This window comes from Acanthisitta chloris, unplaced genomic scaffold (assembly GCF_000695815.1).
Source record: "Acanthisitta chloris isolate BGI_N310 unplaced genomic scaffold, ASM69581v1 scaffold1151, whole genome shotgun sequence".
Classification (NCBI taxonomy): domain Eukaryota; kingdom Metazoa; phylum Chordata; class Aves; order Passeriformes; family Acanthisittidae; genus Acanthisitta; species Acanthisitta chloris.
The window spans coordinates 1-18,769 of record NW_008654144.1 but is presented as its reverse complement, the minus strand read 5'-3'; the positions used below and the strand labels follow the sequence as shown (position 1 = coordinate 18,769).

Genomic DNA, 18,769 nt, shown 5'->3' with positions numbered 1-18,769 from the left:
TTCCCTAACTAGGTTAGCAGAACTTAATCAGAATTTCTGTTAGTGTTAGATCATTTCCTCATGCATTGCATTATTTTCACTTGTTTTGTTCCACTTAAATGTGGGGTTTTTTTGATGGAACTAGAGAAATACACAGCTCAAGACAACTGTAAAGAGGTCTTTGGAGATACATTTCCTCCGCACAAAATATGTACAATGCATATAAGGATAAATACACAGAAGAATCTCATAGATATTTTTTGAAAGAGCTTTTTAAACAATGGTGTTATAATTTGAGAATTTGAATGCTGTATTGTGTGGAAAAGAAATAGTATAAAAGAAGTTTGACTTAAATTATTTCACAGTGGGAAAAGTAGTACCATAATATTTGCAGGCAAAACACTCTTTGTTTTTTGGGGGGGGGGGGGGGGTGTAGTATGACAACCTATAGATCCCCAAATTAGGGATAATATATCACATAAACATGACAATCTTTTTATGGATAATGTTCAGTCTCTGTATAAATCACAACCTCCCTCCGATTCATATCACACATTCTCTAAACAGCAGTGTTTTTCTTTGTCTTGCAGGGGATTTAGGTTAGCATACATGCAGTAAATACAAGCTAAAGCAATACTGAACACGTGAAAAATTTAGATGAAATAACAACTGAAATAATTTCAGCTTCTAGGTAGAGAAAAAGGATGTTAGGATTGTTGATAAAAACTGTCATAGACAGTGGCCTCTGCAAGCTTTTGGGAACAAAAGCTGGTTAGTGTATCCTAATCTGGTTTAATAGTTTCCAAAATGTTGTCTAATCCAAATAGATAAATTTTCAGTAATATATCAGCCCAAATAAAACTGACTTGCAATACACAGTGACATATATGGCAATTAGGTGTGCTCTCAACTTTTCAGTGATGCTTTATGAAATACAATTGAAGTTTCTTTTTTTTTCCAGAGATTAGAAAAATAATTAATAAACCCAAGTATTTCTTCAGGTTTTGGAAGAATGAAAGCTGCAATGTAGAATAAGAAGATAGCAAAACTTAAAGCAGCCTTTTTAGATTCTTTTCTTTTTTATGTTCTGTCATATTTGCTCATATTTTATTATTTTGTTTTTCAACTTGATAAAAGATAAGTGACCAAAAATAGTCTGAATTTTCCATTTTGACTGCAAATTGGAAAATCACAGAGTGCTTAAATTTCACCATTTTTAGACTTATGTCAGAGGCCAGGTGCAGATCAAAATCCAAATCCAAATATCTTGAAAATTCAGGTTATCCAAATTCAGACTTTTCAAGCAGACATGTCTTTTCCATAACTTTCTGAACACAAACAGTATCATTGGAACTGTGAGCACAGTAATATAAGTTAAAATCTGTCTATCTGGCTGTGGATTTGCTAAATCAGTTACTCTTTACACCACCATTTCAAGCAGTATTTTCTAATTAACATGAGAGCTAAAAGAAATTTTAATGCAGATCAACAACACTGGGTAAAGCTGGACTGCAATTATACTGCCCTCAAAGACAGTAAGCCAGAAGAACAAGCTGTAGTATTATGTATGCATCAATTATTTCTACATTATTAGTTAAACTCTACTTGATGTGTGGGTCAGGCATTCTCACAGTTTCACCTATCAGCTGCTGGGATCCAGTTTAATTCTTCCTGTGAGATGTAAATCCCCATTTGTTGTCTTTTCTTTCCTGATACTGACATACATATAAGAGAGCAAATGTCCATGAAATACTTAGCTTTCTCCTGTAAATAAATGCTGTGTTGCCAATGGCATGTGATCGTGAGATAGGTTTCTGTGCAGCAGCATGGGAGAGTAGTGCATGTCATTAAAGTGTTTGAAACTGTGTTTCATTCAAATGTATCATTTACTTAAATGTTAGGAATACAGAGAAAAAGTGATAAATAATTGTGACCTTAGTGTTTAAAATAATGAAAACATCTCTGTCACAAATGCTGAACCATGTTTTATGGCTCATAGTGTATGGACCAAAGAGCTAAACATCAATTTTGTTCTGTTAATGAAATTAGTTTTAGACCATCTCAGTATAAAATAAAACTATAAGAAGTTATAAATTCTTGTTCAACCCTAACTGATCAAAAAAGTAACTACTCACTGCACACCTGAATAGCTATAATCCCTTGATTTCACTAAGATATTGCTCAGACAAAATTTGTGTATAGATACATGGGATTTTGGGACACAAGCAGAGAAAAGCAAAGGCTGCTTGAATAATTTTGCTCATATATTTTTCACATCTGGATGAAATACTGAATTGTAAACTAAGCAGCTGCCTGAGGCACTACAATTTTACCATCCCTGATTTGTAAGAGTACCTTACATGGTTTACCACCCTGAGTCTCAAGGAGTTTGCATCTGCCGGAATTGAAGTTTAGCAAGTTGGCATTCCTTGTGCTTTCTAAGGTTTGTGGTGTCTCTAGCCTCCTGTATTCTGAGCCTTAATACCTGTCAGAGCCTCTGAAAACTGTCTTCTTACACTTATGTGTACAAGAAGTAGTGTATTCTCATACAAATAACAGAAGTAATGTGCTTGAGTTTCCTTTAACCAGCAAGCCACTTATCACAAGAGAAGACTAATACCTGAGTGCATTGCTGGTCTTGTGCTGACCAGTACAGGACAAGTACAACCAGTCACACAAAAGTCCATCCTAGAGTCTCTGTGTGTACTACATTATGCCACAATATCCCTACATATATGTGGGGACCATATATTCATGTTGTTCTAAATATGAGTTGATTTTGTTGCTCTACTGATTTCTAAAATCGTAGAGATGTTGAAACCTTGGAAGTTACATTTTTCACAAATTTGAACTGATATTTTCCATCTTTAAGTGTCTGGTCTGCCGTTTCACAACATTCAGCTTTGCTTTATAATGTTAGATTTAAAATAGTCTTCTAGTCAGACCCAGTTGAAACCATATGAAATCATAATTTGGCAGTATTTCCATGTAAAATAAGTAATAGTTCATGCAATACCTTAATTTTATTTGGGACATTCATGAATTCTAAGATTTATTGGAGGACATTTGAAGTTTTATATCCATAAAGATAAGTGAAACCAAGTATGGTTGATATTTTAATATGTCTCACACAGGTTTTAAATAGACAGATTCTTCCTCGCTGGCCTACCAATTGCTACCATCCTTATTCCTTTGAATTGCATAATTCAGTTACGTGTATCTCTTCTATACTGCTGGGATATATATATCCACACTCAAGAAGTAATTTTTCTTTCCACAGATATAGGGTCCTCCTTTCCCTCTTCAAGGGAATGAATTCTCCTGTGTGTTTGATTTTGGGGAAATGAATGACAAAAGATTAGTATTAAGTATTGTATTCAAGCCTCCTAATGTAGATATCTTTGCTTAGTTTTCCAGCTCATCTTTCTCCATTGGCTTAAAATAATGTGAATTGCACATCACTGTTTTGGGCAAACATATTAATTTCTGATCTTATTTTTTATTCATTTTTTAAATTTCTTGCACTTTTGGAGAAAGTGCTTCCAAATTGATGCAAATTTAGAATAGGTCATGTATTGAATTTCCCTGAAGTCTACTTAGACTTTGCATTCAGCATGTAGCTCTGCCCATCTGATATCTGCTCCTTTTCTGTCAGTGATGTCCAGGAGAGCAGATGAGGAAGAGGCATGGGATTCTAGATGGATGGTTAATCCTTAGCTTTCACTAGGTAAAGCACCCATGAGAACAGAGGTCTTCAGCCTTGTCACAGGGTAAAAAAAAGTGTCAACTTTCCAACCCTGAATAGAGGAGAGAATTCTGCCAGAAATCTGAGCCACAATAACTTCTGAAGCTCATTCTGGGCTAAGGCAGGTCACAGCCTTTAACTTGCTGCCAGCTACATCTAAAGTCATGTTCTAACACAAACTTGAGATGGAAATACTTGGGAAAGGAAAAACCTGAGGAGACTTCAAACATAAGTAACACATAGGAAAATGATAGTTGGTTTCAGGCAGTGGTCCAGAACAAGACATAGTAAATGTATGAAAGGACACCAGATAGCAGTATGACAGGAGAAAGAAAGAAGACTGGAAATTTGAATGACTTCTGCAATTTCACAATGTCAAGACAGACATAAGTAAGATTAAGGGCACATTGGTGTGAAAAAAACATGGGATTTTACATTCAGACCACTTTCGATATAATTCCTTACATTAACTCCTACCTAGAGAAACATTTAAATCTTGTTACTCTTGTCATTCCACAAAAACATATCTAAGAGTCATGGTCCCCTTTTTAATTCTTCCAGCAGTGCTCTTGGTCATATTTCATTCTTTAACCTTGTGATCTGGCTTCCTTATTAGGCTATCATGCACTGTGAGGAAGCTCACAGGATCTCTAACGTCATTCTTTAAGATGAAAACAAGATCATCAAAATTATTCGACCCTGTCATCCTTTTACCCTGAACAGACAGGAGAAGGGGTGAAATCCCTAAACGTATAATTGAAATGGGAAGTTCATCAATATTTATAGATTCTTATACTGTTCTGATGAAAATAGCCAAAAATAGCTGTTGAGTTTGAACACAGTTTCTCAGAAAGATGAATTGAATTGTGTACTTGACTTAGCCCAATTCTGGTGTAATTTTTGCTCTCTCCTATGTCCTTTATTCTGTAATGCATGACTGTCATTCTCATGAGTGCATTTTCTTTTGTTTTCATATATAGCTTTGTTTAAATTCTGTTCATCAGTAGTTCAGTACTAAATAATAATTTACATACAATTACAACTAGGACATCCTGATACGGCTTTGCATTGGCTTCATGAGTGTCATTCATTACTGTAGCAGTGATCATAAGTTTTGTTCAAATTCTTATGTTTATTTGGAAACTTTTTTAGGTTATTTTGGTCTGAAAGTGAGTCTAGGTATCTGGGCAGACTATCCCATCAAAATTCAACTTCTGAAATTTTAGTTTCTGTACCATTTTTATAAGATGCTCTCATAAACAAGTTTAGGGTGGTAATGTAGCAGAAAGTTATTTTCCTGTTTGGCCAATGAAATGTAGATGAATTGTCTCTGCAGGTAACATATGGGGTAGAGTGTACCAAAATCAAAATGATCTTTGAACCTAAGGCACACAACATTCAGGTTTAGAAGTCTATTTTTCCTTCTAGCAGCTAAAAACTTTTTATCATACTCAACCACCTTAAATTTCATGTGATCAGCCAAGGACACAGTGAGCTCTTGGCTGTCTCTGAATTGTTCAGTGTCTGTACAACTATGACAACTTCCTTCACTATATATTTAATATATTATGGAAGCTTTTTCATCGTGATACTTGAACCTCCCTGACTTTCTTAGAAGACTGATATTATGCATACCTGGGACTCCCAGTCACAAATGTCTAAGCATCAGCAATTTGCAGCACATATCTTAATTCTCTTCCTTCCTTTAGCTGTTAGTGTTAGTTTAATAATCTCTTCACATGTTAAGTAGTGCACTGACTTCAGCTGTTTCTATTTCAGTGAGAGAGCACTTTTTGGAATTCTAAAAGAGGTGTTTATAAATAGTCTGTGAAATACCAGTCTTAGCTGCTTAAACAAAACTTGTGTGCTAAACAGTCCAGTATCCAGTGCCCATTGCAACAGCTCAAAGCTGGGGGGTCGGGGGCAGGGAGGGAGACAAGTTCAAGCAAATGCAGGCCCTAAATTGGATAATTGGTATTGTTTCAGAACCACTGGCAGTGTGCTTTTTTACTGCTCTTATCAGCTCTGGGCACCTTTCTCTCTCATCCTATCCCTGAAAACCATGGATAAAAAATGTCTTAGACTTTTTTAATGTGTGACAGAAGGAAGAATAAACTGGTCATATGAAATGGCTGATTCAAAAGCAAACACATTTTTTTCTGACAGAACCGTGGTAACCCATCCTCATCCTATACTTGCATATAGTTATGTCCTATCCTGAATGAAGTTGGAATTTAGACTGTTAACAAAAATTCTTGAATTGACTCTTTTGTTAGCAACCAGCTTCTGCTGCTGTAACTAACCATGACTCCAACACAGATTGCTAAGCGTTTTTGTAATGCATATATAAATGTGGGTATATTTGATATATGGCACATTGTAATTAAACTGTTAACGGAGCCATTTCTGAAAGATACCATCAAGTTACAACAAGAATTTTATTTGAAGCAAAATGGAATTGCACTTGCCTTTTTTTCTTGTTTGCTTTTTTCACCCTGTTCATTCTTTCATCTATCAGAAAGAACATTTAAGTGGGATGATAGTTAATATTACTCTATCATCTCTACCAACACTGTCATGCCATGAAAACTATATACAAAGGCAGTTATTTTAACACAGACAGAAGGAAAATTATCATTTTTTGTAAATATTTCAACATATGATATTCACTCCCTTTTCTCACTTTTCACACCTGACACTTAGGCTTATCTTTGACATACAGTCAACCTGATCTCCTTCTATTTATATCATTTATATAAGAACTATTTTCATGGAACTCAGCTAAGTTCCCACTGGATGAGTCTGTTTTCTTCTGTCTGATTCCTAGATGGCAAGTGTTTTGAGGCAGGAACCATCCCTCTGATCCTTTGTTTGCCTGGTGGATAATGCAGTTGTTATAGAGATTAGAACAATACCTCTGACTGACAGAAGGTACCTCTGTCTAAGAGCTGTGACTCACAAGCTCTTAATGGTTTTAGCAGAGCAGTTTAAGATGATGGTGCCTCCATCTCTCTGCCTCCCCCTCTTATGGAAATTAAACCCCCAATAGTAGGAGTAATACAAGCAAACCATATGCTATCTCTTCATCTATCTCAATTTAATAGCTCTGGTTTAGCTTATCAGCTGTCATAGAGGCTTATAAATTATGCCTTTAAGACAATATAGAGGCTCAACCCTGTGAACTGGGAAAGCTGAGGAGTAGGCACTTATTTCCTCCTGCCATCCAGGTTTGGGTCAATAACTTCTGATTGGAGCAAGACAAATACTTTGGGTGGCAACACTTTAAGCCATAAGAGCTAAATGAGGGTCCATAATCCAAAGCCTTCATCCTTGCTATTGATGTGATAAAAATATAAAAAATATGGTATCACCCCTACAACCACAGTACACTAGTTTGAAAAAGGTGGATTGTGAGAATGAAGCTTGAAGTATTTGTGCCAAATACTGTATTAATTACATTCTTTTCACATTCTATATTGCTGGATTTTCCTAATATTATTTTTGATTTTTTTTAACCTTTCTCATTACAGTCCTGAGATGTGGGATCAATCATAATCATGAAATATCATTCATAGATATCCAAAGTCTCTTCAGGTAAAAGATAGTCACTGTTTAGTAGATATTGCATGTGTTTGAATAATTTAGCAGAGTCCAAAGTAGGTAATTAACCTGTTATTTTGGCAGCCTTTCAGACAGGCACAGTGCTATGTAGTCATTATCAAACAGTATTATTCTACTATCTGAATTCATAGCCCTCTATGAGACCTGCCACCAGTTCTTGGCTTCAAGATTGTTTTATCATTGCTTCTTGACAAAACATTTTGACCCTTCAGGCCTTTTTTCTCAGTTGTACAGAATGAATTGGAGATGGATAAACCATATTCTGCAGTCTCGTAGAAGTCACATTTGCAATCCTTATAGCTGTGTGGCTGTGATTTGGTGGACAACAGCTTCAGCCAGTGTCAAAGGCAACAACAGCAGCTGAGGAATAACCACAGTAGAAGTAAGACTGGCAGCAGAAGTAGCATCCAGATTTGCTCTCTGTATTTTTGTTGGTTGATAAACAGATAGATTGAATGTTTGAAGAACTGATAATGAGGGTGTGCACTTAACTTTCACATTTTGACTCACAGAACATTAGATGACTTTGTTCCAAGACAGTAGTTGTCAGTAGGTGAGGGAAGAGATTTTAGTGAGGTGGATCCAACTAGAACACCTACACACCAGTTGCACTGCCAAAAAGTACAACAGCAACTTTCTTATGATAGGGTAAAATGTAGAATTTGATGCAGTCTTCTCTTCTTAAGGTTGGCAGAAAGATCATTAGTTGCTCTTCAAATGCCATCCAGCTTTATCATCAACAAAGCAGGATTAATTGATTATTACTGCCACTGTAAAGACAGCAATGTGTTTGGAATATCTTTGAAGCTCTTTAATTATTTAATAAAATGCAAAATCCCTGTTCAGAGAATAAGAAAATACTAAAAGTCTTGTGCTTTCTATCTAGTTTCAAAGCTCAACACTAGAAAAAAAGTTTATCAAAGTTGAAAAGACAAAAAAACTCTGAAGCAACAAACCCCACCACCAAAAATATCCTCTCCCTCAGAGATTGAATGAGCTGATAATAGCAGTTTTCAGGTGTTCCCCTTGCCCTCACTCAATTCCCAGAAACCATCGCTGTTCTAAACTTCTTCAGGTGGTACAAGCTGGGCAAAGTTTAGATTCTTCTTATAATTCACTCTCACTTTTTGATTAGAAGAGAATTAATATTCATCCCCATCCTTGAGCCAAATTTTTTGCTATTGTTAATGAATGAATGACGTTCTTTAGACTTAAGCAGAGTTGTATCCATTCCTGTGAGCAGACAATTGCACTCATTCTTTTTTTTCGCTTTATGTGATGCAAAGGATTTTCATAATGAAGTAGGGCACCATAGATGGGAAAGTTCCTGCTTCACATCTGAAACAAGCAAAAACATCCTCTGCCATGCTGTATATCTGTCAAGTAACAAATGCGTTGTGTTCTGAAGCAAGGAAATCCCATCAATTATTTCAAGAGCAGGCCCTGTCACATATGCTGCCATCTCTGATGACCCAATGCAAGCTGTCTGATTGTGAAGCAAATTGAGTGAGCTGACAAAAAATCATAAACATCTTTCCCTTTTTTTTCTCTTCTTTCTTTATTTTCTCCTCTTTATTTACTGAATGGGTGTCCCATCTGCAATCTTTCTAGTGGTTATTTACCAAAAAAAGTTAGATCAGGTGTGTAGAACAGAATTAATTTGACTTAGCTACTCAGGGGACTCCTGAGGGGTTTCCTACCATATCTTTGTACATGAATTTTGTTCTAAAGGTGAGGTTAGTCTGAAAGGTTCATTTTTAACTAGCTAAAAGAAAGGAAGAAATATGATTAAGTGTATACTAAGCCATGACAGATGAACCGCGAACCACACTGGTAATGTTACTAAAAGATCAGGGATGATCTTGGTATATATGTGTGTATATAAACTACAGTGTAGGTGGAGAAAGGGGAAAATGAGTTTCTTTGTACATTTAATTTCTGCTGTGTCTGTCCTCACTGTCTTTTGATTGGCTTCTTAGAAGACAAATAATTTGTGCGGCATCCAAAGACAGTTTTCCATGTTTTCATGCGTATAACCTCTAAGGCATCTGGAAAAGTAAGTTCTCAAGAGTAGTCCAGGCTATGTTACAATAATAAAAATGGAAATCTGCCATGGAATTCCCTTTCCTGCAGCAGGCTGTTTCTAATCTGTCATTACTTGCTTTCTCAAATTTCCTCTTACCCCTGCTTGCGATTACTTAAGGTTATTTAATATTTCTTTCCAAACACCATTGCTTTTACAGAAATATGAGTGACAGTGGAGCTGTCATATATTTAATGACAAATTCCTTCATTATCTCAAGAAATCTCAGAAGACAATTGTTTTCTTCTGTGATTTAGTATTAATGCTTAACCAAGGGCATAACTAAGGTTGAAAATAATATCTCTGATTTCAGAGAGGGTATGTTTATAACTAAACATACCCAAGTACTCAGTCTGACATAGGCATGTGAGAATGAATAACTGCTCAAACTTGTAGAAGAAGAAAAATGAACACATATTGGTCAGTGAGTGCTTTCTCTTATTAGTCTGTAAACCTGTGTTTTTGTAAGAGGAATAGAAACGAATACAATTTGAGAGTGGTGTAGCATCAGTGATTGGCAATGGCAGTGAGAGATGATTACAAAAAGTAGATACCATTTTGCTTGTGACAGAAGTTAGAACTGCAGATCCACTGAAAAGTTTATTACTGTGTTTAGGTGAACTAAGCACTAGGAACAGGTGTTTATTTATATGCATTTTGTTCCATCAGTAAGGATGCACATATAATTTTTAAATGAAACATGAGATATTAGTGAGTTCATTCTGCATTGGAAATCCTGGCCTAAAAAATAGATAAAAATGGGGTTAGCTGCTGTAAAGACCTTGCTTTGTCAAGGAAGTTATTCAGAGCAGATTAGCACTTCTCAGAAGATGCTTACAGCTTCAAGGTTAACAGCTAATTGGTTATTAGGGCTACACCAATTAATATGGTTAGAATTTATTCCATTATGTCATAGAAGCTGAAAAAAGAAAAAGTGGAGTAGCTTCTTTTCAGGAAGAGGAAACCAAAGTGTAAATTTTAACTAACAACAGAGATTGCAGCGTATACAGGTGTAAAATAGGATAGTCGCTGTATCATCTTTTTGCAAGAATTTCTGAGAACAGGTGAATAAGGTTCAGAACAAGAAAAACAAAAGTGTCACTTGGCTTTTGCTTTAATGTAGTCATAAGGAAACAGAGACTTGACTTTTTGCTCTGCAACAATCACAGTAATAGTTGATGTCTCCCAACCTTATGTGTCCCAGAACGCTAACTGTGAACGCCGAAGACCTTGTCTTAGTGAAAAATGCAGTACTTTTGGCTGTCATTTGGGTGGACACTAGAACAGACATTTTGTTCCTTTGCTTTAAGAGGAGATGGAACATAAATGAAAAAGGGTTAAAAAACCAAGTCGGTTTATATCCCAGAACTTGGTTTATATCCCAGAAGAAGTTGGTTTATATCCCAGAAGATTTCAAATTGGACATAAAATTTGTCCTTACAATAGGTTGATAATAAAGATTCCTAGATTATGTAGATAAAAATGGAGACTGGAAGGAATGTCATCAGTTTATCAGTATCAACAGACTGAAGAAATATGTTTTCATCCTCTTTTTTTGCATTCATGCCTGATGATCAGTTTCTCAGTGTGATTTATGATGCCAAGAATCCAGGTCATTCTGTCTTAGGTAAGGCCCACCCTCCCCTTTGAGTTCCTTTTCAAGTCACTCGCTGCAACTCTGCCATCATCACAGGAAGTTCCAGCATGTAGTTAGGTTAGTAGTTGAATTTGTTATTTCATGAAAGAACAAAAGGTTGCTAGAAATGTGCAGAATCTGTATGTAAGCAGTCAGAAAATGGACCTAATTGTCGTTTCCTCATTTGCAGCTATTCCCTTTTAAGTTCTCTGAACCTGATCTTCTTGAGCCTGAAAAGCAACTAACGGCTTGAAGTGTTTTAAGAGAGCATTGGCAGAACAGGAAGAGTCTGAGAGATATACACATTCTCAGCACATCAAATCCTCGGCGCTTTTTGTTGCTATAAATGTTAAGTGACTTGAATGCAGGCAGCAGAGTTTGTCTAGATTCATATCCATGAAACAGTGACATTTGTTGCAGCCTAGAGATTATTTAGCTTCCTTTCACCTGAATTCATTTTAGCACTTGGACCCATTTAACTGCAGCATTGCTTAGAGTTACAAGGTTCCATCATAACTCTGTACTTTTACCTTTGGACTAAGATAGGCTGTTATGAATTACGCAGAAAAAAAATGTCTGTCACTCCACCTACGTAGGACATTTTCTGGATATATGCAGATTACCCTGTCAAATTACTCAGATTCCTGTTAAACTGTGATGGGTTACTTCATTTGCTGAAGGCCATAATTATGAAATGAAAGGGTCAAGCTGTGTTAGCTTTGACTTTTGCTTTCCTGACTTTTTTGACTTTGAGGTAGATGTTTGGTGCTTCTCAGTATATTATATGAAGCCTGTCTGTGGGAGATATTCTCATTAGCTATTTTTCTATATGGAATCTCCATTATGCTAACAATAATAAATATCTTTTTTTACACTGACATAGCATTATTCAGAGCAGTGCAAAATGCTGAATGGACCTCATACCTCTTCAGTTTGTCAGCCCTGGGTATATAGCTCCCTCACAGTTATCACAGGTATTCTTATTTTTGGGTAAAGACGAAGAATAGCAGAAATATCCATTCAGTTGGGAAATGCTGATGTTTTAAAATGGCAGTGATTGTAAACTGCTTTTCCACACCTACATGCTAAATATCTATTGTTAAGAAATAAACTAAATTCTGCAGTGTGCTTCAGGATAGAAGATGAGTGTTATCTAGCTTTCTAAATAAATTTTCAGGACAAAATATTCATATCGGTAGAGTAAGCTTTTCTTATATTAGAAGCCAAGCTCTTCAGAAAAAAACTGAAGACAGAATTCCCGATAATTTCACAGTATCATGTTTCCCACTGATGTGAATGTATTTTGCAATAGTCTGTGAGCATGGCAGTAAAATTTATTGCTTGCCAATAACTAAGCACCAGCTCTCTAATATTTTAGAATATTTGATACAATTTTCTATAGTTAATAGTACTTCTCTCTTCAAGCAGTATTGCTGAAGTCAATGTATTACTCAACATGAACAAACACATTACAATCACCCTATATGTCTTTCAAATACAAACATGTAGCTAATAATGATAAAATTGTATTCAAATATGTTTCTGCATTCTTATGTATAATTGCTTATGTATAATGAAATCACACAGCAGTCTTGGGCATGCATGTATATAGTCAGCATGATGCTAAAGAAGGGAAGAGTTTCTCATTTGACAAAATAAGGAGATTGTGTTGATTCTGCATCATAAAAATAAAGACTATTGCTATCTATGACACCTCCTTTCTACTTTTTTGAGGTCTCACAACTGACATGTCCCCTTCCTCTGCTGCTCAGAATTAGATAGAGCTGTAACTATCCACTGCCTTGTGTTCCTGTGGGTATTTCTATTGGTGTAGAGTAACTGTAAAATGGAGTGAAAATCAAAATCTCACCCACAGCTGGAAAAGTCAGGCCAAGATTTTCTCAAGCAAAGGAAAGTAAATCTTGGTTCTCAAGAGTTAAACTGATGTTCATCAAAAATATTACCAATAATTAGTGTAGCAGGTGACCATTAAATTGAAATTAAGCCTAATAGGGATCCTCGGTAAACTTTTTTGTTTCTTCAGTAGATAAGCTACACCTCTGATGAATGCAGCATTTGTCTGTGCTTTGTCAATAAAAAATGAATTAATAAACTAAATTATATTTTTATCCGTTTAACTTTTGAATTATTTATGCTTGGTTATGTCTGTGCTTGATCTGCAGTAATCTTTGCTCAAGTAAAAAAACTAGAGATTGTTTTTTATATGTTAGGGTATTTTTCTTTTTACAAGGACCCTTCCATGTAAGAACCTACTAGCTATCAAATAACAAATGTCCAGTAATCAGTCAAGACCCTGCTTGGACTAAAGACATAAACAATACTATAGATTCAATTATATATCCAAAATGATTTAGTGGATTAGCTTTTTTGTGCACACTTTGGCCACAGAGCAGTGCAATCTGTTGCTACATATTTCATAACTCTCTAACTATTTTGATTAATTTCACATAGAACTGAATAGAAACCAGAGTTTTCACTTTATGAACAAGTCTGCTGCTTTGAAATGTATGAGTCCAATGGAAAATAAGCAGTATATACATTTGTCTGAAAGGAAAGCCATGATAGAATGATGGTTTTAAATCAATTGAAATATTTCTTTTCTTCTAACAGCATAGGCATTTTTTGCAAGAGCTAAAAAATCAAAGTGGCTCCATTTCAGGGAAAGGAAACTGAATGCAATTTTAAAATAAATTTCAAAACTATACAGAGGTAAAATTGTGGTGTTTTGTTTTCTAATAGCAACAAGAACTTTCATATGAATAATCATGTTGTTCCAATCTGTAATGAAATGCATTTTCCCTCTTAAAAGGTTTTTCTAATAGCATGCCTGTAAGATAAAAGTGGTTTCACAATAGGTGTGCTATGAAATTTGTGGGACTCATATTTTGATTTAATAACACACTAGCAGAAAAATGATGACTCAGAGTGAATTATGTTGTCTTCCATTACATATTTTAAGGTAGGTTGTGATTTCCTGCCTTACATTGGGCCCTTGGTGTAAACAGCACCCAGAAGCCTTTAAACTTGCACAGTTTGTTTTCCAGAGTATAACTGATAATTCACAACATGTCTTAATCCTGTTCCTCTCTCTATTGCCAAGTGCTGCACCTCCTGTATATTCATGTACCTTTGCATAACTGAATTTACTGTATTAATATAGAAAATGCATACTTATATTGATTATAGGTTATTTATACAGTGCTGAACAAAATCCCCCAAACAAAATATGTAGTGTTAATTTCTGCATGATGGACAATGGAGTAACTGCCATGTTAATCCTTGATGCCAATGGTCAGGCACCTGAAGATGACAAACCCACATTCTCTGACAAACCCATGGTCTTCCTAAAGCCTACACAACAGAGAAACTATCTGGAGTATCTAAGGTCTGCTTAGACTTAGAAGTCAAGGTCCTAATGAAAATAAGAATGACACTAAAAGTAGATTAATTTCACCAAATGTTAGAAACATAAAAGTTAGGTGACTGGTGCAAAATAACTTAGGAAGAAACACATCTGGATGGGTGTTTTATTTAATTTATCATGCACAGCCATCTTAAAATGAGTCATTCACTGACATGCCCCTCTCTCTTCATACACACTACAGGGAAAGCTAAGTTTTGATTTGAAAGCTAGCCTTAGATGGGTAAAACCAGAAGAGATAAAATCCACATGTAGAAGTTTAAGGTTTTTTTGCTTCTTCTGTCAGAAATTTATTCTTCGGCTTTTAGGAAGTAAGGAGATAACAGGAAGAATAGAACCAGAAAGAAGGAGGAATAAATGAGCACCACACTCTTCCTAGTCACAATTCCTGGTTACCTTGTTGATTTAGCCTCCTTTTACATGCCGGTAAGCAATCAAATGAAAGCTCAAAATGCTTTACCATACCTGATTGTGGACTTTGTTTGGGGATTTTGGCTGCTGCTTCGGGGCTGGAGGTGGCACGCACACGCTGATTGGCAGAATTGTGGATGCTACTTGGGACAGCTGCTGAGATGTTTTTGCGAGGTTTCATGTCTTGCAACCACATTGGAGATGCCTCAAAGGCTTGCATTCGCCGAGAGTGGCTGTTAGCATTGACTTTGAGAAATGCCTGGGCCTTGTATTCCTGAAGGTCTCCATAGTTGGCATCGGTCACCCTGCATTCATACAAGCCTTCATCCTTTTTCCTTACTTTTGAAATCTGCAGCTTGTGGGAGATGTCATTTCCTTGTACTTTCACTGTCTGCAAATTTGCCAGGAAAAAAAAAAGCAACAAAAAAATAAACATGTCAGGAATTTTTCTTTCTCTGGAAAGACTCTACCGATATAGTGCCAAATTAATCAGTGGTGTGATTGTGCTTATTGCAGGGAAGTTGAATTAAGGATGACTATTTGTATCTATGAGGATGCCTGACATCTTCTTTCCAAATCTGCCTAGATGGTTTGCTCTGAAATCTAATTAGCCTCAGACAAACAACCCAAACTACCATGCTCATTCCAATTAATTGCTTAAGATCATGAGCATTCTTAATGAGCTTTCCTATGTAAACCTAGTATGTGTGCACTTCATTGGTTAAACCTTTCCAGTTAGTTGGCTTTATTGAATAATTCAGTCTTTGAACTAGTCTATTAATAATTTTGCCGGTGATGTTTGCCAAGATTTAAACTACATTAATAACAATTTATTAGATTAGTTTGTACCCTTTGCTACATTGAAACTGTATATTTGACATTCAGTTTGTCTCCTTCAAGTGTGTCCAAATTTTTGGCATTTTTTGTTTATTAATGATAGCTAGACATCTTTTGTCAGGCAGATCTTTTGCCTCATCTATATAAGTATACATATGTAAGTATATATATATGTAAGTATGTACTTATTAGGAGTTATATATCAGCACATTTTCAGGGCCATCTTAAGAGCTGTCAGCTAAAATAAGACTCCTGATTTATTTTTAATTGGTTTTAATATCTGAGGGCAACCTAACATTTTTGTTTCAGCTAATTAAAACATACATGAGTAAATTATACATCCAGACATGTGTGATAGGTATTAAGATGCATTCAGAAAAGTAACAGAGGTTCCTTTCTGTATGTTCATCACTTTAGAGAATTTATATTTAATTAATTGTCCATTACTCTCTAGCTGGTTTAGTATCAGTTGCCTCACAGGAAGCAAGTTAAAAGGAATTCAGTGGAATATAAAACTTTGGCTTTGAAGGACTTCTGAACCTCATTTATTTCCACTAATACCATAAACTTAGATGCAAAGGTTGGTTGGTGTCATATCAATGGCAAGTGATGGGGAAACATCAGAATGATAAATACATGGTAGATCACAACAAAGGAGAACTGTTAGACTGAAGTTAGGCACAGGTTATTGGTGATTGTATAACACATTGCTTCAGATAGCTTGGTATGCTGTAGTCACTAGTTTTGGCAAAGCACCCATTCTGCCTTCTTGATAAATTGAAGAGCAATACTTGTGAATATATTATTGCTTTAAGGTACTGGATGGACTTTTATAGCCTGTTGTGTTGTACCCAGCTCTGAATTTACGCTTGGCAAACTGAGTTGACAGTATGGATTTCATACTTACAGGCATAATGTATGCAGTCTTAATTACACAGAAAGTGCTGGATAGTTATTTAACCCATATTCAATATTAATATATCTCTACTAGAACAGTTCATATTCTGCAAAAGGATTAAAGAAGCTTCGTATGAATGGAAAGAGGATTTGTAGGTCAAATTGTGCCTTCATTTGCTCCCACGCAATAGCCACAAAGTTAACAGTGCTGCATAGCAATAGTGAAAAATAGAATTGTTTTTGGTTTTTGCATTTGAAATTTAGAAACTGTTGCAGGCAACGTGTATGCACGTTTTCAACTTATGCCTGTTCATCATTTAAAACTGACAGTGGTGTATTTCAGTACAGCTTTAAAAACACAGTATATTTTAGCATTTCTTTAAGGATTTACTAAGTGCATTTAAAAGTTTTCTCTTCATGATGATAATTTACAGTAGCAATAATGGAGATTCTTTGTGTGCTTTAAAATAATAAAATGGAAAAAAGAAAGGCTACGTTTGTAAAAAGTAGATTTAGACACCAACATATGCTGACTTTTTTATCACAAATATAAAATGTTTTATGCAAGCTTATAGGAACAATGTAAATAACCCATTATGAATTATTATCATACATAATGATAGAATGCAATTTGTAACTTCAAAGATGAGACAAACCTTATAGCCTATATTGTGTCTCAGTTCATATGGATTACTACAGGGATTTTAAATGAGCCAATATTGATAAGGAATTAATTGTCTGCTAGCCCTATGTCTAGTGGAACAGTATCCAAAGACCACATGTTGGCCTCATTTGTAAGACAGTCTACAAATGTAACTGAAGATATTGTCCATGGTACAAATTGTTTCTAATGTATCGTGAAAAGTGTCATAGGAAATGTAAGTTTGGCTATAATATGTATTGTTTTGAGCATAGTGTATCTGAATTCTCATTTATAAATGCCCTTCAGCTACACCTGGCAGCACTTTGACCTGATGTAATTATTTTGTTAGTTTTTTGTAGGCATCCCAAAGCAGCAGTGTAAAGGATATAAGAGAAATTATTCACCTCTGTCTATTGCTGTTGTAAGCTTTGCTCATAATTAACAGCCTTGGCTGCAGCTAAAAGGCACTTTCAAAGGAACTGCACCTGAGAAGGAAACCCCCTCTGGGCTCATAGGGAATACTCATGCTGCAGTATTTGCTAAGTGTCTGTGTCTTTCCACTGCAGTGAGCACCACACCATGACCACACCACCATATATTTCTTGGGATTCTGAGGGAGGAGGGTCTGAATTACTCTGAGGTCAGAAACAGCCCTGTGCCTGCGCCTGACTCAGGACACGGGGCTGCTGAGGAAGGCATCCTTTCCCTAGGCAAGGGCTGGAGCAACATTGCTCATAATTCTGTTGAGATAACATTCTGGTTTAATCTCCAAACAGCAAATTGGTAACCTTGGGGTTAGAATCCCACAGGAAAGAGTTCAGCGGCCAAGAGTGGCCTCCCAACAGGGAGGTCTTGTCCAAAGCCTTTCTGAGCTTTCTTTCTGACAGTGGGTATGGGTCTGTGAAAACAACCAGATAGGCAGTTGCACACCCCACTAAAGGAAATTGCAGCTTCACAGACAAATTTCAGCCTTAAGCCCACCTTTGGATTTCTAAGGCAGACTGCCCAGTTAAATGAAAACAGGCAGTACAAGGATGGGTGCAGGCTGTCTGTCTCACAGGGTACAAACAGGGTCTGCCAATGGTCTACTGCCCAATGCCTGGGGAGGTTGCATCTGCCAATGGTCTACTGCCCAATGCCTCCATGCCCAGGGGCTGGGGAGGTTCCTCGGGGCAGGGCTGTTCTGGCACCCTCTGCCAGGGCCGGCAAAGAACTCATAGAGTCAATTATTTCAGTTGGAAAAGACCTCTAAGATCATCGAGTCCAACCGCTGAGCTACGGGCTGCCAGCCTGCTGCAGTGGAGAGGTTGGACAGGTGGAGGTGGCAGGACAGGAACAAACTCGTATGGGCTGTGACCGGGGAAGAGACCCCCGGCTGGCGGGGGACGCCCGCGCCCCGCGGCGACACTTACGCTGATCTTCGTGCCGTCGTTGTCCAGGTCCCGCTCGGGCAAGAGCTCCACCTGCAGGGAGAG

General features: G+C 36.6%; 1 protein-coding gene across 1 annotated transcript in view; it reads right to left on the bottom strand.

Moving 5' to 3' along the window:
* The window catches only part of VSTM2A (V-set and transmembrane domain containing 2A), a gene marked incomplete at its 5' end in the record, with an annotated part of 22,105 nt that extends 3,339 nt beyond the window's left edge, over positions 1-18,766 (bottom strand). The window contains 2 exons of the mRNA XM_009083354.1: positions 14,972-15,308; positions 18,707-18,766. Of these exons, the coding sequence (XP_009081602.1) occupies positions 14,972-15,308; positions 18,707-18,766 (397 nt within the window). The remainder of the gene's footprint in view (positions 1-14,971; positions 15,309-18,706) is intronic.
* Between the last annotated feature and the right edge of the window lie 3 nt (positions 18,767-18,769).